At 50.6% G+C, this 21,717-nt stretch overlaps 2 protein-coding genes across 9 annotated transcripts; both read left to right on the top strand.

The window, feature by feature from the left end:
* The first annotated feature begins 203 nt into the window (after positions 1 to 203).
* LOC146302694 (uncharacterized) lies at positions 204 to 2,296 on the top strand. Its single transcript, XM_084696262.1, has 4 exons — positions 204 to 766; positions 851 to 933; positions 1,022 to 1,106; positions 1,246 to 2,296. The coding sequence occupies exons 1-4, from the start codon at positions 487 to 489 to the stop codon at positions 2,049 to 2,051; spliced, it is 1,254 nt and encodes a 417-aa protein (XP_084552388.1). The 5' UTR covers positions 204 to 486; the 3' UTR covers positions 2,052 to 2,296.
* A 599-nt stretch (positions 2,297 to 2,895) lies between these two features.
* LOC146302693 (catenin delta-1-like) lies at positions 2,896 to 20,253 on the top strand. Of its 8 annotated transcripts, none has more exons than XM_084696091.1 (23): positions 2,896 to 3,212; positions 4,232 to 4,281; positions 8,482 to 8,642; positions 8,792 to 8,943; positions 10,456 to 10,524; positions 10,630 to 10,749; positions 11,901 to 12,169; positions 12,382 to 12,678; positions 12,985 to 13,225; positions 13,310 to 13,532; positions 14,038 to 14,230; positions 14,383 to 14,500; positions 14,657 to 14,813; positions 15,123 to 15,140; positions 15,440 to 15,508; positions 15,625 to 15,752; positions 16,064 to 16,214; positions 16,522 to 16,714; positions 16,865 to 17,061; positions 17,186 to 17,227; positions 17,447 to 17,523; positions 17,751 to 17,805; positions 18,299 to 20,253. In XM_084696091.1, exons 4-23 carry the CDS (start codon positions 8,797 to 8,799, stop codon positions 18,364 to 18,366), a joined length of 2,832 nt encoding a protein of 943 aa, XP_084552217.1. In that variant the 5' UTR covers positions 2,896 to 3,212; positions 4,232 to 4,281; positions 8,482 to 8,642; positions 8,792 to 8,796; the 3' UTR covers positions 18,367 to 20,253. The 8 variants fall into 8 exon arrangements, with proteins under 8 accessions (XP_084552217.1, XP_084552243.1, XP_084552269.1 ...); XM_084696117.1 differs by having other exon boundaries at positions 17,751 to 17,856; XM_084696143.1 differs by lacking the exon at positions 8,792 to 8,943.
* Positions 20,254 to 21,717: the final 1,464 nt, after the last annotated feature.

The raw sequence follows: 21,717 nt of genomic DNA, 5'->3' as shown, positions 1-21,717 counted from the left end.
ATAGCTTAGGCCTATACTTGTAAATCCATTGATTGCTAATAAACGAGCATTTAACAGATAATTAAAACTTCTTGTTAAAATGTTAAAGTGTATGAATACTCGGGTCATGTGGAAAAAGAACCACGGTTGTGCTCACTGGTCTGACACAGCAGCCCACCGCTAAAGAAAAATCTCCACAGAACGAAATTATGATTTGAAATTTGATTTGACTTACTCCGAACCTTCCGATAAACACGAGCCCATTCTATTACCGCTTATATTTTTTAGGTCTTGTGGGTGTTTACATTACCAGCAGATTCTGCGTTAGTTTCTTACTAGTTACAGCTGCACATCCTTTTGTAGAATTACGGTGGTGAAGTGTTCTGCTTTGACCGGAAAGGGCTTTGTGTACAGCAGGGCAGATAAGCTACTCGATGGACAGTGTTGCTTGGGTGTCCTCATATTTTTGTGTTTTTCTATAATATCATCACACTATCAACACGAACAATGCCGACGTATTTGTCATCGGTGCAAACACAACTTGCATCGATAATGGACGTGCTTGCGAAAGCAGCCGTTGCAGAGATTAGTCAGCTCATCTCCGAGAGCTCAGCAGACCTTCGGTTGGAGATCTCCCGCAGCATAAAAGAAAACGAAGTCCTGAGGACGAGGATGAAAGTAATGAAGAGTGAGCTCTTTGCCCTACGGCTTCAAAAAACGAACGCAACTCGGGCCGGTCGGTTCTCTTTTAGCAAAGCCCTTTGTAGACCACGTTCAAGGCTGGCAGGTAGGCAAGCAAGTCCCAGTGCACTTAGGCTTTAAATTTGAGAGGTTTGATTACTACTTTTACTTAATATAAACTTGTTCCCAGTCGTAGACAAAACAGACCGCCATGGAAGTAGTCCCATTACAATAACAGAGGATGAGAGACATCCGACCACTAATAAAATCGAGGTTGGTTCCCGATCTGATCACTCACTGCCTTAACGATTAGCCTAGCTGAACAGTTCAACAATCTCTTTCTCGCTCTATTGTGGTTCAGTCTACAGACGTGGAGAGTAACTGTCCTGATGTTATCCTAATCAAAGAAGAAGATGGACCTGAGGTTAACTTCAGACAGCATGCAGGTACGGAGCTGGGAAACATGGAGCTAAATGTTATCACAAAGCCATCAAAGTCGTAAAGGAGATGAACTAGGCTATGATAAAACACACATGTTCAAAAATAAAAGAAAGTCAGTATTATGATGTTCTTTGTTTCCTCTAGATCAGGCCCAGTCCCAAAACGAGGAGAATGTGGCACAGTCAGTTGCTATGGGAACGCCGGAGCTCAACCCCTCCTCCCTGATGTTGGGTAACGAGGGGCCGTGTATTATCAGTGTCCACAGTGGAGGAGACGTGGTCCAAGGCCCGGCGTGGGCGGCCACTGGGAACTCTTCTCCCTTCACACAAGCCAATCCACAGAGGTTCCCTAGTCTTGCACCCATCCACACTGTCAACCATGGCTCCCAATCACAGCAAGGCCATGATGCTAGCACAACCCAGATGACAGGGATGCAGGGCAGTGGGGAGGCTCAGAGGAGAGGAGGGGCCAGTGGGAATGTAGACCAGGCTACCACCCTGGCAGCCTCAACAGAGATGACCCCAACCTCATCAAGCCTGGCCCGGTACGAGGGCTGGCAACGGGGTCTGGATGTGAGAACAGCCCAGCCCCATCAGTCACCCCTGGCATGCAGTTTCTGCGATAAGCGTTTTTACCGGCGCTCGGATTTGGCGCGGCACCGTACTATTCACACGGGGGAGATTCCCATCACCTGCCACCTGTGTGGGAAGCAGTTTGTCAACAAGACGACTCTGAACGTCCACATGCGTATCCACACAGGGGAGAAGCCCTTTGTGTGCTCGTTGTGTGGGAAGAGCTTCACACAGAACGGCAGCCTGAAGATCCACATGAGGACACACTCCGGGGAAAAACCCTACGGCTGCTCCCACTGTGGGGCCAACTTCAACAACCCTAGCAACCTGCGCAGACACATGGTCACACACACAGACGAGGGGAACATGGCACTCTGATAACTGCCAGCTTGCCACTTTCCGGCTCTTCTGTGTAATTGCCTTTTAATTGTCCTTTTTGATATCTCTGTCCTGGATAATGGGTTTTGGTGTATGTCCAGGTAATCAATATAAAATGTCCTTAAACTATTGCTTGGTGTTTTTTTTTCAAAAACATTTTTTTTTAAATGTTTCTCACCATTTCACTTCAATTTTGCATTTGGCAAAATCATACAGGCTTGGCTCAGTGGTATAGAATTTGACTGCAGATCAATAGATTCAAATCCCCCCTATGTTTCACTTTGGTATGGAATAAATACATTATTACATTATTAGTGTTACTGTATATGTGAGAGTATTGGGGGGACCAGAAATTGTTTTTAAAGGTTGTTCCTCTAGAGTGCAGTGTTGTCTCTCCTTCGTTGCTGTAGGTTAGGGTTACAAATCTTGAACATTGCGGGGGACTCTCCAGGAAATTGGGGAAATTCCTTGCATTGTTCCCCCAGCGCAAAAGGTTTTCTATTGTTTATCTGAATTCCTCTCATTTAATTTATGACTCAAACTTCTTAGCTTTGTGCTTCTGACATTAACTAGTAGAATATAGATGTCCATCCCACCCCCTTATGTGAGAATGGGAATCTAATTGAGAAACGATGCATGTTTTTCTATATCAACAATCTGATAACTAAACAGCTGATATGACTGATCACATAATTGGAACCTCCTTGAATTGAGAAATACTTCCAATATTGCATAACTCCCACTATTATTGGGAAATGTGTCGTGTTGTGTTGTGTGTGGGTGGGTGGATGTAAGCCTATATGTATGGGTGGTCTCCGCGGTTTCAACTGGGTCTGCAGTCAGTCGTTATTAGTTCTTGGGAATGAAGGGTATTAAGAATCCGCTTAATGCATCAGCTGTCTGTAATGGGCACTCGTGTTGGGACAAGAGCAACATGTAGACTAATTCTGCAACCAGTGACACACCTGTAATAGGACAGGAATTTCACTGGGGCCATTGGTGACCGTACGTATTTACGGTAAAAGGCTTGTTGAGCCCGCCCTCCTCGTCCCGACGCTTGGTTTCAGCCTAGCTAGCTTGAAATACCAGGAAAGGAGGACAGAAAGAGGGGAAAAGCGAAGAAAAGAACGCGGAAAGGCCCGGAGAATAAAATACGTCTGGGTGAGTTAAATACACCAGGGGAACATATATTACTCCCCTTTCACTATATTGGTCGCTCACAACTAACGCAAACATTGCAGCGGCTGCAAGGAGTGGTCAGAATCGTATCAGCACGACTTATTTAGCCTGCCGTCTGATTCCTAGTGGGGTAAAACGCCCTGGCCTGCGTTTCGACGATGTAAGCTAGCACTAGCTAGGCCGGTGTTTGTTAGCCCAAGTGTGGACAGAGAATGACCTATTACCAGATTGGCTAGTAATACTGGCATTTAACCAACAAGTTTAGGTTTATTTCGACATATACGTCAGTATTTGTGGTGCGCTCTAGCTAGCCAGCCTAAATAGCTGGCAGTCGTATTGTATATTAATCTGGCTTCACACCAAAATATAACCCAGGCTAGCTCGCGTTAGCTATAACAGCATGCTACGACGAGCCTATAAATGTAACGGATGTCCAGTCCACTTTCTGGTGTGGTTCTTGCAAGGTAGCCACAAAATCTCAAGAGTGAATACAATGCTGTTATTGGAAGTCTAGGGCAAATTTAATGAGCGTTTTATGGCGGTAGAGACTTCATGTTTATGAAACTACCTACTGGCTGAAAGGCTATCGCGGCATAGGGTGAGAGAGAGGGAGCGAATTTAACATTGCTTGCTTGCACATACACTTCTGCTGCCGTGGTCTTTTGTTCGAAAGTTAGACTTGCAGCGATCAACTTTGACATAATTTAATTTGGAGAAACTTGTATTACTTTTCTAAACCACCAAGGGTCGCCCATTCATGTGTAATATGTGTAAAATATGTAATGCGTCAATTGCTTTTCGATTAAAGAGGGATAGTAATTTGATTGTTGACAAGGCGTGTGGGGTTCACTGCGAGGACTGTTATTCCAAATGTCATGTTCATCTTAAATTAATACATGAGTAACAGCGTCATGTATTTGTTTATTTGACAACAACTTAAATACAAAACACTGAAAAGTGCAACAACAAGATCTCTCATTAGTGTCGTCTTCTGTTTTCAGTACTCCTGAGAAAGCGCGCAAATTGTTAATCTACTATACACCTGCCACCGGTAAGACCAATTGCTGCTTATTGTTGTTTTGTATGATGCTCGATTTAGCCGTGTAATCATTAGTTTAACAAACAAATCTATATAATCACGCCAAGCATTTGAAACGTTGACATACAGGTTGCTGTTGTGGGTGTGGGGTGGGGGTCTATAAGTTAAACTTTCCCACAGACCTCATTATTCCCTGCTAGTTAACCTGTTAGGTAGGTCCTGAATGAACTTGTTTGGGTAGTGAGAAGGCGGGGTGATGTGAACTGAAGTGTGTTGCATGTGGGAATAGTTTCTGATGTTTGTATTGTAAATACAGTATGGGGGTCAGTATTGATGTGTGGGTGTGTGCGTGCGTGCTGTCTGTGGTTTGTCTGGGCTGGTGCGAACCTCACTTAACTGTGTGTGTGTGTGTGTGTGCGCGCGTGCGCGGCGTGCAGGTGTTGGCCTAGTCAGTCATCAGGTGGTTATTGATATCAGGAGGGACTAGTCTAATTCCACACAAAAAAGCTTCTGTGATGTTACACAGGTGGAGCAGGTGGTCAGTGTGGCATCAGTAGTGTTTTTGTTCATGGGGGTGAGCTTGGACAAAGCTTGCCTGCCATCCACAGACTGATATGAAATGCCTATGATATGAATAGGACTTGTTCGGGGTTTCAAAAGTCCCCACTGATGGTTGATATGCTCGTTGAGTGTGTGTCCATTTCGAGGAGGTGCATTAGGTTAATCTCCTCTAAGTGGACAGAGTGGATGTTTGTGTGAACGTGTGCATTAGGCTGTAAGGGGGGGGGGATCAGCTGTCTAATGCTTCAATCTCATTACCAGCCACACTTTGTTAAACCCATACAAATGGCATTCCATCGAGTTGGTAGCATGCACCACGGGGGAGTTGCATTAGAACGGTATAACGGTTAAACGACACACAGCTTGCTACACTCTTCTTGAAGCGGACAGAGGGATTTGCTCGCGAGGCAGGTGTGCACAGCCAGACTGGAAGTGTCACAAAGGCCATTGTGTTTGTGATGTTTGAACCCAGGCTTTGTTGTAGTCTGATATCTACTAACGGGTGTGAGTCACACTTGAGTGCTGTGACCGACTGACAAATCAGACGGGACGCAAGTGACTCGTGGTGTGTCACTGCCAGATCAGATGTGTGGGTGGGTGGGTATCACTGACCCTAAGGCTCTCTGCTTCCCCTTCGCTGACATTGTGACCGTGGGATGACAACACAGCTACGTAATGGAACAAACCCATTTCATTGGTTGTCGTCTCTGTGCCCTATATCTTTGGATCCAACGGTTGGTATTGATTGGTTGGTCAACATCAGAGGAAGCGAGTGGTTTGACGTGAAACTTGTGGCTAGGATCCGAAGATCTTTGACCACAAGTAGGCAGGAGAAAGAAAAAAAATGATACTGTATACAGTTCTGTACTGGGCCCCATCCACTATGAATCCCTGCTGTGTGCATCTCATCCTGTTTAACAATGGGGCTACATTGAAATACAATACCGACATCAACAGCAGGAAACACTCTGGGATACATGACACTGGTAGGTTCAAGTTTCACTAGGAAACATTATAAAATAAATTCAAAGATGAGAAAACGGCCACCCTAATTCTTCCACACCAAAATTGAGACCAAAGTTTTCTTTTTTTCACTGAGAATCTTACCTAGTGTCCCTTTTTTTTTCAAAGGCTTAGCTGTGGTGGATACTAGTATAGGCCCTGGCCCATAGTATATATGTGATTGACCACTGGCTGTGCTAATGCCTTAAATGTAGTGGCATATGTAGAGGGCAAATGGTTAAAGGGTTTTGTGGTGGAGCAAGCCTAATGGTTCAGAGTAGTTTAGGCCGTCCCATAGACAGGGTTTGGTGGTGGAGTTTCTCATAGAGGTGTGTCTCCGTGTCCTTACTCGTCCCTGTTATGGAGAATCCATAACATCCTGTTACTCAGGAAGCTGGGAGGGAGGGAGGGGAGGGGGGGGGAGAGGTAGGGCTGTGTTTGTGTGGGGGGAGGGAAGGAGAGGCTAATTGTTTTCATTGTTCGCCGAAACCCACAGCTGACTTCCAAAAGGCGTCAAGGCCAAAAACGCTTACGCCACGCCTACTGGGAGCCAGTGAGGACTGGGGGTGCAGGGCCAGGGAGAATGGGGGCTTTTCACACAACTTTATAGAAACGCATCGAACATCAGGCACACGCGCGCACACCGTGCTGTGCGACTGCGTTGCGAGTCGCAACTCGCGACCACATCTCTTTCGCACTTGTGGCTCCCTAACACAAACTCCTTATTGTTCCTCTGGTCTTTGTGACAGCTGCACATTCCCCACCTCCCTGTGGGTAACACACACACACACACACACACACTAGGGAATTACAGGGACACAAAGGACTGAGCAGCGCCAACGGAATATGCAATTTTTGGACTCCTGTGTGTTCATGGGGGGGGGAGGATGTGTGTGAGAGAGTGACAGACTGGATCGGTGTGACCTGCCAGGCTGGCCTTGGGACCTTGGTGTGAGCGTGGCCAGGAGCGCTGGGTCCTACTGGGAACGTTGTTTTGTCTCCAAAGGACTCTTTCTCAGTGTTGTTCGGTGACCCACCCGCAATGTGAGGAATGCTTGTTGCCGTGCTTTTTATCTTTTACTTAACACCGCTGTCCTTATCTGTCCTCTCCTCCCTCTCCCACCCTCTCTCTCTCTCTCTCTCTCTCTCTCTCTCTCTCTCTCTCTCTCTCTCTCTCTCTCTCTCTCTCTCTCTCTCTCTCTCTCCTCCCTCTCCCACCCTCTCTCTCTCTCTTTCTCTCTCTGTCTCTCTCTCTCCTCCCTCTCCCACCCTCTCTCTCTCTCTCGGCATCTCTCTCTCTCTCTCTGCTTGTGTGTGTGTGTCTCTTTCTCTCTGCCTGTGTCTCTCCACTGCTTCTGTCTGTGTTTGTTTTCCTGCCTTTCCCTCCTCTGTGGTGTTCCCCCCACACCCCCCGTCTCTCTCCCTCTGACAGTGGTAGATTGTGGTTCTGTGCTCCTGTCCTGGCCATGCCCTTATAAGGGCATATTGGCTATGGTTGTGCAGGTGGGGCCATGAGGCTTTGGCCTGACCACTGGTGTGTGTGTGTGTGTGTAGAACTTCCTGTCTTCACTTGGATCGGTATCTGCACCCCGTCTTTTTCTTCAAAGAATTTATATATAACGTATATTTTTTAAAACCTCTCCCCTCTTGATGTTAATGTTTTTCCCTTTCATCCTCCCTCCTTCTCACGGCCCTGTGCTCTTTTTATCATGTGAAAGTGAAAACGATGTAGGCTACTTGACCCCTCGAGGAGAAACAGGCAGACAGTGTGTGTGTGTGACATCAGACAGGGCAGGAGCAGGCGAGGTAGTCGGAGGTCGTTGAATGGGCAGTCCCACCTAATGATGTCATCACATTCCCCTCTGGCCTTATCAGTCTTGTAACCGTGAGTCACCACCCGGATGCCTGTCTTTCAGACACCAGAACACCTTTTTCAGTCTCTCTGACGCTTTCAAACACACCTGGTGCAAGAAGTGTAAATGCAGGTGCCTGTTTGTTGCCTAACCACTGCTCCTACTGACTAGCTTTCGGTATCTTAAAAAAAAAAGTTGTGTGTGTCACAGTGAAATTGTCACTTCCCACCCCCTCCCTGGACTAACCGGTTTGACTTGTGGATGTGTCGGAGCCTGTCAACAGTGTGTTTGTGTCAGTATGAAAGAAGGGGAAAAAACCCGTCACCAAACAACTTTGAACTAAATGGAAACGGTCAGAGATGTGGAGACCAGGTTCAGGAAGAATGCAGCAGATCTGAGACTCTGCCCGTCATGGTCTGTAGTGAGCCAGGCATCTACCAGGGCGAGGGGGGGGGGGGAGGGCCAGGAATAGAGGGGCAGAGACCTGGGAGAGAAGCAGCTGTCCTCTGAACAGGAGAGACAGCACTGATGGCTCATGGGAGTCGTAGTTCCTCAGACCGTGCTGCTGTCAGGAGCTGTCGTTTTCCCTGAAGCCCTGAATGAGCTGCCGTGTCTGCTGCTCTACCAACGTTGGCAGCAAATGCGGGTTATCCTGCGGTGGTCTGCTCTCTACAGGCTATCTATACGTGTGTGTGTGTGTGTGTGTGTGTGTGTGTGTTACTGTGAACAGTGTTGCTGGACTACTCCACCCCCTTCTCACTGTCCTTCTCTCCTCCCCTCCTGTGTTCTCAATCAGCCGTGACTTTGGCTCTCTCCACCCCCCCACCCCCCCTGTTTTCCTGGCTCGGTGGTTTGGTGACCTTCCACCCATGAGCCCCGCCGCCAATTAAAGCCCCCACCTTTGACCTTGGCGTGACCTCTCACCTCTTCTCCGCAAAGTCACGCCCCCTGGTGAAGGTGTGTATCTCTGCCCGGGTGACCTTTTTCTAAATTCTGACTGTGCACAGCTGCACGTGTGTATGACGTGTGTGTGTGCGCGCGCGTGTGACTGTGGCAGCTGTTGGCGGGGCCGTGAGCGCGTGCGCGTAACGCCTCTCTCTCTGTAGCGCGCATGGAGCAGTGCGAGAGCGCTGCCGCCCTGCTGGAGTCAGTGAGGGAGCAGGAGGTGCAGTTTGAGCAGCTGACTCGAGCGCTGGAGGAGGAGAGGAGGAGGGTGGGCCTCCCCAGCCCCTCGTCCCGCCCCCTCCCCCACACACAGGTAACGCCCCCCCCCCGTCCCCCCCTCCACCCATCCAGCCCAACCTCCCATCAAACCCTCCCGTCATCCCAATTCCCACCACTCCTGTTCCTCCCCCATCCCATGCCCATCCCATGTTCATGCCCCCACCCTCCATTGGCACCCAGCCCTGGTCCCCCACCCTGGCTCCCTCTCTAAACCCTGTGATTAGAGGTTAGACACCTGCCCTTCATCCTCCATGTCTCCTGTGTTCATCCATCCATCCATCTGCTCATGCGTTCATCCAGCCCTGCCACCCCCTTATCATTTGAAGCTCCTTTTAATCCTCATCCCGCCGCCCCCCCCCTCTGTCCTCTCCTCCGCCCAACGCTGCTGTGTGTGTGTGTGTGTGTCTGCATGTCAGCGTGTCTCTCAGCCCTCATCCAGCCACACAGCATCCCGCCTGTTGACATGCTTTAGCGTGTTCAAGGTTCCATCCATCATACGTCACACGCCTCCCCAACACACACACACTCACACACACCTTGTTGGAATCCCAGCTATTCTCCTGTGCGTCGCTGCATGCTCAGTGTGTCCGCACGCGCCGTCAGTAGCCGGACTCCTGGCCGGACATGCAGCCTCTAGCCCCGGTCCATCTGTTCACCTGATCCACCCTCATTCAAGCTGTCCATCTCCCCGCCCTGCGACTGGGCTGTGAGTAGCAGTATCTGCCAGTCAGCGTGTCGGGACATTATGGGATGGCGTCCGTCCCGTCCCGGTATTTTGAAGTGGGTTATCCTGCTCTCCCGCGCTGATTGTTCCAGTCAGGGTCAAGCTAGACATGCTCGAGCTGAAGAGTGAAGGAGGGAAGAGAAAAGGAGAGGGAGGGGCAGGGAGGGGCAGGGAGGAGGAATGGAGGGGTGATGGGGTGGGGGGGGGTTCGGGACGCTGAACATGGGAAGCCCTCGTGTTCAGTGTCACACTGGGGTGATGATCTCTGTCACAAGCGCCCACGTCCTCAAGTTCCTCTTGTTATGATTTAGGATGTTAAAGGCCAAACGGGGGCAGAAGGCCCTGATCTCGTCTTGCTTTGCTCCCTTAACGCCACCGCCTGCCCCCTTGTGGACACAGCAGGTGCTGTTAGACATTTTCCTTGAATGAAGCGACCATCACCATGACTGGTCAGCTAAAGGTTGTTGGTTAGTCCCCCCTTTTACTTTGTCAGGATGACATGGTCTTGACACATCATTAGTAGCTAGCAAAGGACCTCCCACTTCCTGTTTGGTGTTAAGAGATCCTGTAAAAGGAGGAGGGGGAGGGGAACGATGCATTCCTAAAATATCCATCTACGCCAGTGAGTCAGCAACCATGTACGACTCTTCGAGTCTAGTCACTTAGATACGTGCCTGGTCTGCAGTATTCTTCTGGTTATAGGCAGATGGAGGTCTGCTGCATGGCCCCGACCAGAGTTTCCAGGAGTCTCTCTCTCATACAAGCCTGTTTGTATCGTGCTGCTCGGGACTAAAACGTGCGTGTTTGTTGTTGCTCCCCCAGAACGGCCGTCTAGGTGATGCAGACATAGAGCGTCTGAAACTGACTGACGGCTATATAAACGGGACCCAGGTGAGCGTCTGCACCGCCCCCCCCCCGTCCCCCGTCGCAGGTCCGTGTGAAATTCTACGTGTGTGTGAGGGAGCGGGGAGAGTAACGCGTGTGTGTGTGTTCCAGTACAGGATGGTGGACCCTGCTCACGGAGCTCTCGATGAGAGCTACACTCCAGAAGACGACTCCCAGGAAGCGCACTCTGTGTTCTCAGAGGAGGGCACCGCACGGCGGCCCGACAACGGGGTAGGAACACACACTACGCAAACCCAATTGAAAAATGTTGGGGGCACAGACACATTTATGGCCACATTCAGTGTCTTATTTTTTTTTATTTTTACTTTAAACGTTGCATCATTATTAGACGATTGAATGAATGACCCAAAATTGACCGGAAACAGGATTTGTTACTTATTTATTACTTTTTTGGTATTCATTGTAAAATTGTTTCAAACTGACTAGCTTGGCCAATGTTTTGTAGCATGGGCATCTTTTTCCAGTTTTCAGCACATTTAGAGGCATCAAACATTTCCAGGGAGGTCCTGTGGTGGATGGGCTCAAACTACTCCTTCATGGGAAATGTAGTTTTTATGTTGTATTTGTACCAGTGTTCATGTAGGGTCGCAACTGCGCTCTTTGGTTTTCAGTATGCTCTGCGGCAGGACAGAAGGGGACTCAGTTGGGGCGTTAATTTTGTTGACGGAAGCATTGTTTACGTTTCTATTGTTGAACTCGTGTTTATTTTGATATGTGTCGTGTTGGACGTTAGTTAGCCTAGTTCTATTGTTCACACTGAGGGTGAAGGTTAGATAGCTAGATTGCTAGCCAGGCCGTTACAATGCAGGACAGATGCAGTAGGCTATCGCAGGACTCAGCCTATGAGGTTTATCCAAGTCGCGATTGGTTTGAGCATTTTCATGTTCCATCATCTCTTTTCACATAACTGACAGCTGCAATAGGTTAAAAACATTTACTGTATGTCTTTGGTTAAAATTCACTCGCCGTGCACCCAAATACTTTTCCATGTTCGCACACATATATTTTTGACTTGGTTGTTTTGTTCCAGTTTTCTGGACCGACTAAGACATCCTGCACTCCGAAACCCTCCTTCCCTCCCACACCGACCCAGTCATCCAGCCCCACCCTCCCCACCAACACCCCCCCCCCCCTCCTTACCGCAGCGATACAGTCACCTCCACACGTGACATCCTTCCGTCACCCACCCACCTCCTGCTGACCTCTGCCCCTCCTCTTCCTCCCCCCAGATCAGGAAGGTGCTGACCTCTGCCCCTCCTCTTCCTCCCCCCAGATCAGGAAGGTGCTGACCTCTGCCCCTCCTCTTCCTCCCCCCAGATCAGGAAGGTGCTGACCTCTGCCCCTCCTCTTCCTCCCCCCAGATCAGGAAGGTGGTGACCTCTCGCACTGTCCTCCCTGACTCCATGTCCATCGACGGGGGCCTCTCCGTGTCCGGCATGGGCGGCTACAGCGCCACCCTGGACCGCGCCTACAGGCAGGGGGGCGGCGTCCCCGACTACCCCATGGCCACTGTGCCCAGGAACTACCACTACGCCCCCTCGGGGGGCTACGACGACTACAGGGCGGGGCCCCCCCCCTCGGACACCTACGCCAGCCTGAGCAGAGGCACGCGCATGGACGACAGATACAGGTGAGGACCGGGCTGAAGGGACCGGCTGCTCTCGGCCCGACGACGTCCGCACCGTTTGTGGGTCATGAGGAATTCGGTGGTGCCTGTTGTATTGATGACACGTTTGTCGTCATTGTTCTCTATGAATCATGTCATTCCCTCCCTTCCTGGTCTTTCGTTCCTCTCATGTCGCCCGTCTTCCCTTCTTTCTTTCTCGCTCTCCCTCCCTCCAGGCCCATGGACGGTTACAGGACCCTGGACTCTGGCTACCGCGCCCCCAGCCGGCAGCAGCTGGACCCGTACGGCGCCCAGCCCCAGGTGAGCCGCGTGGTGCGCGGCGTGGGCAGCGCCCTGGAGCTGGGCGGCATGCGCTATGCGCCGGCCCCCTACGGCATGGAGGACGACCAGCGCAGCCTGGGCTACGACGACATGGACTACAGCATGGCGCCCCCGCCCATGCACCCGGGCTACGGGACCATGCCCCGTCTGGGGGGCGGAGGCCCGGGCACGCTGGACAGACGCAGGCTCAGGTTGGCACACGCGCGTGCATTACATGATGTGTACAAAATATATACAGACATTCACTTGTTGTGAGAACCCCCCCCCCCCCCGTCTGGGAGTCAGGTGGCTGAGCGGTGAGGGAATCGGCCTATTAATCTGAAGGTCGCCAGTTCGATTCCCGGCCGTGCCAAATGACGTTGTGTCATTGGGCAAGGCACTTCACCCTACTTGCCTCGGGGGGAATGTCCCTGTACTTACTGGAAGTCGCTCTGGATAAGAGCGTCTGCTAAATGACTACATGTAAATGTAACGTAAATGTCACCCCCACCCCCCAGGAGCTGTGAGGACACACTAGACGGCGACATGGGCGGAGTGGACCCCTACGCCTGGGGCGTTCCCATGGCGATGGAGCGGGGCAGCATGGCGTCGCTGGACAGCACCCTGAGGAAGGGCCCCCCCGGCTCCTGGAGGCAGCCTGAGCTGCCCGAGGTGATCGCCATGCTCAACTACCGCCTGGACCCCGTCAAGACCAACGCTGCCGCCTTCCTGCAGCACCTCACCTTCAAGAACGACAAGGTAACGCGCGCTCCTTCACCCCTGCCGAGCCATACCAAGGTGACGTGTACAGTGCTGATGAGCTGTGTGTGTGTGTGTGTCCAGGTGAAGTCGGACGTGCGGCGTCTGAAGGGCATCCCCTCCCTGGTGTCCCTGCTGGACCACCCCAAGAAGGAGGTGCACCACTCGGCCTGCGGGGCGCTCAAGAACATCTCGTACGGACGCGACCACGACAACAAGATCGCCATCAAGAACTGCGACGGCATCCCTGCCCTGGTCCGCCTGCTGAGGAAGACCAGGGACCAGGACCTCACCGACACCATCACAGGTACCCCTGTCACTACTGATACTAGTACTGTTACTACTGCTGCTGTTACTACTGATACTAGTACTGTTACTACTGCTGCTGTTACTACTGATACTTGTACTGTTACTACTGCTGCTGTTAATACTGATACTAGTACTGTTACTACTGCTGCTGTTAATACTGATACTTGTACTGTTACTACTACTGCTGTTAATACTGATACTAGTACTGTTACTACTGCTGCTGTTACTACTGATAAGAGTACTGTTACTACTGCTGCTGTTACTACTGATACTAGTACTGATACTAGGACTGTTACTACTGATACTAGGACTGTTACTACTGCTGCTGTTACTACTGATACTAGTACTGTTACTACTACTGCTGCTGTTACTACTGCTCTCACTACTGATAGTGTAGTATTACTGCTGCTGTGAGGACTACTGAGGTAGTGTTTGGGCTACTACTGTCAGTACCCCAGCCACTGCTTGGAGCTGGCTGTGACCACGGCTGCGTCTCCTTCCAGGCACGCTGTGGAACCTCTCGTCTCACGACTCGGTGAAGATGGAGATCGTGGACCACGCCCTGCACGCCCTTGCGGACGAGGTGATGGTGCCCCACTCGGGCTGGGAGCGGGGGAACGACGGGGGCGAGGAGAGCTGCAAGCCCCGCCACCTGGAGTGGGAGACGGCCCTCACCAACACAGCTGGCTGCCTCAGGTATGGAGAGAGACCGGGGAGGAGGAGGAGAAGGCGTAGAGGGAGACAGAGGCTGAAGGAAGAGAGGGGGATTGTGGGTGTAGAATCTGCAGACAGAGCCATGTCAGCCGGCTAGCTGGAGTGTCGCTAAAGTGCTGTTCTCTGCTTCTCAGGAACGTGAGTTCAGAACGCAGCGAAGCCCGACGCAAGCTGAGGGAATGCTCGGGATTGGTGGACTCGCTCATGTACATCGTCCAGTCACAGATCAACCGCAAAGACGTGGACAACAAGGTAACCCGCACTGTGCTCCTCCAGAATTCACAATATAGCCAAAATGACCAATGCACATGCTTGAGGACTGCACAGGTACATTTGATACTTCATCTACACCCCTTCCCTCCATTTCCCCTCCACACCCTCCTCTTCTTCCCTCCCTGCCTCTCCTAGCTGGTGGAGAACAGTGTGTGTCTGCTGAGGAACCTGTCCTACCAGGTGCACCGCGAGGTCCCCGGCCACGAGCGCTACCTGGAGGCCACGCCCCTGAATCAGGGCCCCGCCCCCAGCGCCAACAAGGCCAGCTGCTTCGGCTCGCGGAAGGGCAAAGGTCAGTGGCGGGTCCCCTCCGTCAGTCCCCCCGGAGAGACGCGGGGCAGGAAAAGGGGGAGGAGAGAGAGAAAGAGAGATGAGGGGGCGCCATGTTGTCTTAAGAGCGGATCGCGCACCCAAAAGCGTTTTGAAATCGTGAGGGGGAGGGGGGCGGGGCTTGGTTTCGGTCTTGTGGACGGGATTGGTTTGTGCTTGGAGGGTGGCGGTGGCACTCCTTTTCTGTTTTCAAACTTCTCCTGTCTTTCTCTCCTCCCTCTCTCTCTCATCCCTCTCTCCACCCGTTCCTGGGTTTCTCCCGTGTTTTTAGATGAGTGGTTTGCCAAAGGTAAGATGCTGTTACCTAGACGCACCAGCAAGCCTCGACAGTAGCCGTACTAACGCGGTGCAGATCCCACTCTAACACACCAGCCGAGCGCTGTCCAGCCTGCTTGGATCCCCAGTAGATTTGCACTTAATCCTTAGTGCATGTGCCCACATGATATTACTAAACAGTTCCCGGAGGGGGGGGAAAAAAAACTAAACATTAAAAAGTGTAACTGAAAGCTCATTGTCTTAAAAGCATGACTTCCAATGACTTTTTTTCTCCAAATGCTTCTCCCGTCCTCTCTCCGTCTACCTCTTCAGGAAAGAAAGATGGCGATGATGGAGGCGCCGATCAGGTGGACATTCCGAAGAGGCAAACACCTGCCAAAGGTGGGTCTACAAATTCCAGTTCCTCCTGGAATATTCAATACGGAACGGCTCGTCCTAGTCTTCCAGTCTCATCATTCTCCCCCGTGTGTGTGTGTGTGTGTGTGTGCGCGCGGCAGGCTACGAGCTCCTGTTCCAGCCCGAGGTGGTGCGTGTGTACACGTCCCTGCTGCAGGAGAGCCAGAACCCGTCCGTCCTGGAGGCTGCTGCCGGGGCCGTCCAGAACCTCTGTGCCGGCCGCTGGACCGTGAGTCCTCCCTCCCTCCTCCCCCTTCCCCACCACCGTCACTGTGTGTCACCCCTCCTCAAGGCGCGCTCGTAGGAGCCGGGTTTGGCTGTTAGGGGCAGGGCCGAGTTTCTCTGTTCCTGTACTTGAAGATGTCAAATGAGTCATTTCAGAGTGGTGGCTGGTTTGGCGGATAGCCTTGGCAAAGACATATTTCTCTCTATGATGTTGTATTTTTCTTCAAACTTAACTCGCGTGCACGACCAGCCGCCTCGTGAACCGTGCATCGCTCAACCAAGGCTCCCCCCCCCCCCCCCCTTCTCTCCCCCCAGTACGGGCGCTACATCCGGGCCACGGTGCGCCTGGAGAAGGGGCTGCCCATGATGGCCGAGCTGCTGGCCCATGGGAACGACCGCGTGGTCAGGGCCATGTCCGGGGCCCTGAGGAACCTGGCCATCGACAACCGCAACCGCGAGCTGCTGGGTAAGACCACAGGGTCGAGATGGGAGGAAGGGGGGGGGGGGGAGGTGGAGAAAGCATAGATGCAGCCCTCACACTCGCACTGTTACGGGGGAACTTTCCCTCGTCTAAATGTTCACGAATTCATGTTATTGTTTGGCTAATTAGGATTCTGAAACCTTGTTCACCGTCACTCATTGTGCCTTTCTCTTTCCCTCGTCTAAATGGTCACGAATTCATGTTATTGTTTGGCTAATTAGGATTCTGAAACCTTGTTCACCGTCACTCATTGTGCCTTTCTGTTCGTCCTCTCCCCCCCCCCCCCCCGCAGGCAAGCACGCGGTGCCCCACCTCGTGGCCGACCTGCCGGGGGGCCAGAGCCAGTCTGCACGCCCTCTGTCCGAGGAGACGGTGGTGTCCGTACTGAGCACGCTCACCGAGGTGCTCGGCAACAGCCCCGATGCGGCCAAGACCCTGCGGGCCTCCCAGGGCATTGAGAGACTGGTGCTCATCAACAAGGACGGGTGAGGGGGGGGGGGGTTGTGGGTGCTGTGTAGGGAGTGAAATCGGATGGATGCTTCAATGGGCGTCACATGGCGGTTGCGTCATAAAAAAAAAAAAACATTTAATAAAATACAGGAGTGTGTTTCGTAACCGCGTGCGTGCGTCCACAGCAAGCGCTCGGACCGCGAGGTGCGCGGGGCGGGGCAGGTGCTGCAGCTGGTGTGGGGCCACAAGGAGCTGCGGAAGCCCCTGGAGAAGGACGGCTGGAAGAAGAGCGACTTCATGGTGACCCTGGCCCCCAGCACCAACGGCCCCAGCCGGGCCAACGGTGGCTACGAGGACAGCACTCTGCCGCTGCTGGACAGAGGTGTGTGTGTGTGTGTGTGTGTGTGTGATGAGAGAGGTGTAAACACACCCGTCAGATGTCCCCCCTCAGTCGAGGCTCCTAAGGGCCACGTTGTAACCGGGTTGTCTTGGTTCTTCCTCCACAGGAGAGAAGAGGGACATCATCCCACTCAACGACCTAGGCCCTGGTGAGTGTTCTTAGAAACACACACTCCAAAACATGCCCCCTCTTCTCTAACGAGTGCCGTCAGCCTTCTGGAACTGTTGATCCTCATCAGGAGTCACGAAGGCGTTCCGTGTGCCCTGACCCCTTGACATGTGGGGATGCAAATGATTTTCCGCTGTTGCAGAATGCTCACCTGTGCTCTGGTCTCAATACGGTTTCAATGTTTCCCTCCCTCATGCAGAAGCCTACTCTACACTGGACCAGAGAGAGAGGAGACACACTCTAGATAACACCCTGGACAACACGGACACTTTAAAGGTGACCCACACAACACCGAGAGGGACCCCTCGCAAAACAAGGCCAGATGTACACTGCCCAACCCTCACTGACCTACACTAACCCCTATTTCCCCACCGAATCCCTCTCCAAACGATTCCTTTCCACTTTCACCGGTTGACGTTCACCTTTCCCTTTTTTTAACCGTTTCACTTGTTCACACTCGCTCTCTGTCTTTCTGTTTCTCTCTCTCTCTCTCTGTGTCTCAGCGTGGGGTCTATGGGGGCAGAAAGGGCTCCTTGCCCCTCCTGGATTCCTACGATGGTTAGGCCCCTCCCCCTTCCTCTCCCCCCTCTCTCTGCATGTTACAGCATGGTACGTCCGACTTCACGTCCTGCATGGACTCAGTCCAGAGGGTCTCTAGAACAGACCATTTTGGGGGTGGGGGGTCCAGACCTGGCTACACTTTTTTTTTTTTTTTTTTTTTTTTTAATCCAATATGGGGGTTTTGGAACACTGATTTGAAGTCCATGAGTACTCTACTGTGCACTGTAGTACCCTGGACACTCACTAGCACTGGTATAGTATGTAGCTGTCTGTGTATAGCGATGCTCAATGCTAAAGATATCGTTTCATGGATTGTAACCTTTAGGATCTGCACTTGGAAGTAAAGTTGTCTATAGTGTGCCATACTTATACCAAAGAATCAGTGTTTGTGTGTAGTTGTATGCTTTGGTGTGTGTGTGTGTTTTTTGACGTGCTTGCGTTACTGAGTGGACCTATATACTGATGCCTGTCCGATCTTTTCCACCAACAGAAAAATTGATAGTTTGCATCACCCAGAGTGGACCTGCAGGGGTCCAGCAGCCCTACCACTGCTACTGAAGAGAGGACCCAGAGAGACTTTCTCCTGCTCTCTCTTTAGCTCTCTCTCTCATCCACCCCCCTCTCTCTCGCTCCCTCTCTCTCCCTGCACCACCGAGACTGTGGATTACAGATGAGGCTGGACATCCAAAGAAAGTGGTTGTGTTGCAATCAGAAGAGCTGATATTGAAGACACACACACACACACAGACATGAGACATGGGGTTCATAGTAGCATCGGAAATATATATTCTCTCTAATTTAAATTATATTCCCTATCTCAAGGCAATCATATTTGTTGACAATCATAAGTTCTTTTGTTTTGTTTTTCGGTTTCCACCACAACATGTTGGCGTACGCTTCATCGTTCTCCTATGTTATGTTGTCCGTCAATGTAAATCAGATTGCTGCCAACACCTGCATCCTGAGATCTAGGAGTTTGGTTTTCTAGTATGTGTAGGTAGGGTATAATGCTGTGTACATAAAAAGAGGGGCATGTTTTGATTCGTGGAGGAATGTCTTGTATGCTTTGTAGGTCTTGGACTTAATTTAAATCAATCCCCCCTTAAGGGATTGGCTGGTCAGGAAGATTTGAGCGACGGTCGTCCAATAGGACTCGACGCTCATAGACGCGGAATGTTTGTGTTTGTTTAGGAATTAACTTCCTCTCTCGTATGTTTTTCGCTGGTTGGACATTGGACGAATAGCGCCCAACCAAGGCTGATGTGAAAAAGACCTCTGAGTGTGTGTGTGGATGGATGATGAAAGTGTGTGTGTGTGTGTGTGTGTGTGGCTGTAATACCTTGTCATGGACCAGACCGTGAAACAGATTTCCAAGGAACTCCTACTGCGAGCTTTTTCTACGCCTGTGATACATTTTTTACATTTGTTTGAATAGTATCATTTTTCATTTATTATTACAGTACCAAGAAACCCACTGTCACACACCCGCCCTCCTCCCTGAGATTGTAACAGGGCTGCTGTGTTCAAACACCCAGTGTCTGTAGGCATACCTGGCTAACTGTGACCTGTATTTTGTCACACACACACACACACACACTACTGCCACTGTGCTAAACAGTACCGTTTACACACTTTCATTTCTTTTTTATTTAAAACACCATTCTAACGACTACAGTACTCAGTCCATTATGCTAAAACGATACATCGCTAATTCCTTTTAGTACTTCTTGCTACATTGCCACAGTCCCCACACACCTACGGCTGCAATGCAGTACCACATTGTTGCAAAAGACAAAAGCCCTTTGGCAATAGTTACAACTAACTTTCCTAGCATTCTAGAATGGACTGTCCCTTGTGTAACCTGCGGAATGGAGAATCCTGTTGGTTCTAGAATGTTGAAATGGCCCCGTAGTTTGTCTATAACACTAAAAACTCAGTGCTGACGTTTATGGTATTGTAATGTTTAAGTCTGTCTCATCTCTACCGGCGGGAATAATTGGAAAGGAGGGCATGCCGTCACTCTTTATAACCTTGGGAGCAATGGACCAGTCAGGAAACTGGACTTTTAGACAGGCTGGGAAAAAGCACATTTTGGTATATACTGTAATATCTTTTAGTTTTCCTTGCATTCTTATTTCCATTTTGTCTGAGTTAATGTTGTTTTTTGATTTGGGGGGGGATGGTCTGTTGGAGATGTGGGTGAAAGGGTTATGCAATCTGTTTTTATTCCACTTTTACCACTACTTGTTTTAAGCGGCAAAAGAGACCAATCATCTTTGTTTTTTTATTATTGTTTTTCACATACATCGTTTTTCTGTAGCATTGCCTGTCCTTGTACAATATTGTACTTCTCATACATGCCTTGGCTCTGAAAAGTTGCATTTTTCAGTAAGAGTATGTAACTGGCAATACTGTTTTATAAAATAAAGGTCTTTTCTCAGACTAGATGTGTGTGTGTGTGTGTGTTTGGCTGTGTGTGTGTTGTGTGTGTGTGTGGCTGTGTACAAGCCCAGTATCACACACAACGTGTGAGCTGGATCAACAAGTCTAATTAAAGAGATGCAGCTTTTGCACTACAAGTAATCCCACTCCTCTAAATACACACACGCCTTCTGATTGGTCAGGATGCAGTCATGTGATGCATTTCAAGTGAACAGACCTTGTAGCCTCTGCTCCACTCTTTAGATCTCGAGTTTAATTCCCCCCCCATATATCCATACCTTCTCTGGATAATATCACAAGGTTCTGACCTTGGCATTGCTACGGTGTTGATTCCAAATGCCTAGATAACCCCTCTCAACAGGCTATCATGATGCATTAAACACATTTTAGACACGTAAGAAAGTGTTTCCCCCTGATTGCGTTCCTGCAGAGTGAAGACAACTTAAGCCTGGGGTCCTCCCAGGGTGTGCGTTGTGAACTTTCTTTTAGTGCATGTTTTCAATTTTACTGCTGTGTGTACTTACTGGGTTTTCTGTGTGTGTGTGTGTGTGTGTGTGTTTATAAGTCTCAGGAGGAAGAACATGAGATGGGCGGGGGCGTCCTGAGTCTCCTGTTCCTTCTGTCCCACAATAAATCACTTTTTGGTGTTCGGAACACTGCCCACTTTCGGTGAAATAATGAACTACAGTTAAAGGATCCCACGTGCTTGAAGAGTATGTAAGAATGTATGTTTGAAAGTGTATACCGAGTGAAGTGTGTGCGTGCGTGCGTGCCCAGGCTGGCACACGCTTATATTTCACACCTTAAACTTGAGACCACTAAATGCTGGAGATTCTCTCTGCTGCTCTCTTTCTCTCTATGTTTCTCTCTCTGCTCCCTCCTGTCACTTGGTACTGCATCTATTTAGGGCACTCACTGTCTCCTTCATTTGCTCTCTCCCTCTCTGTCAAATAGGCTGAGTGTCTCGTTTCTCCTGGGTCCACATGCGCAAGAGAATAAAGAGATCAGAAGAGAGACACGGACCCATGGAATAGCACCTGCTTAGGGAAGGCATGCCATCGAAGACTGGAACATGACAACTTATCACTGATCATGTCCTCGAGTCATACGCGGAGCATACGACACAACCGTGCCCTTCTCGGATTGAGGACTATTTGCTGAGGTCAGCCTGATGACTGTGATCCCTGGGTTGTCTGAGAGGACGTGAGGGAACGGAGTCACATCCCTTGTGGTTCTTGGATTGCTTTTGGGGGACTTTATCGAACACAGTACGGACACGAGGAATAGAGAGGCTTCGAGGGGGTATTCTCGGTGCCCCCGCGACACCATGGATTCCATGGCTCCCTCGTCAGGCTCTCGGGAAGGTTCTCCAGTCGCAAATTCGTTAATGGGTTTCGGTCGGCGCACGTCCCATACCGGTAAACAAGGCGGCCTCACGGGACTGGGCTACGGAGTGGGTGTGGTCTG

This window comes from Hypomesus nipponensis, chromosome 1 (assembly GCF_054491055.1).
Source record: "Hypomesus nipponensis isolate SF chromosome 1, ASM5449105v1, whole genome shotgun sequence".
Taxonomy (NCBI): domain Eukaryota; kingdom Metazoa; phylum Chordata; class Actinopteri; order Osmeriformes; family Osmeridae; genus Hypomesus; species Hypomesus nipponensis.
Note: the sequence above shows the minus strand (reverse complement) of the source record. Positions and strands in the feature narration are given on the sequence as shown.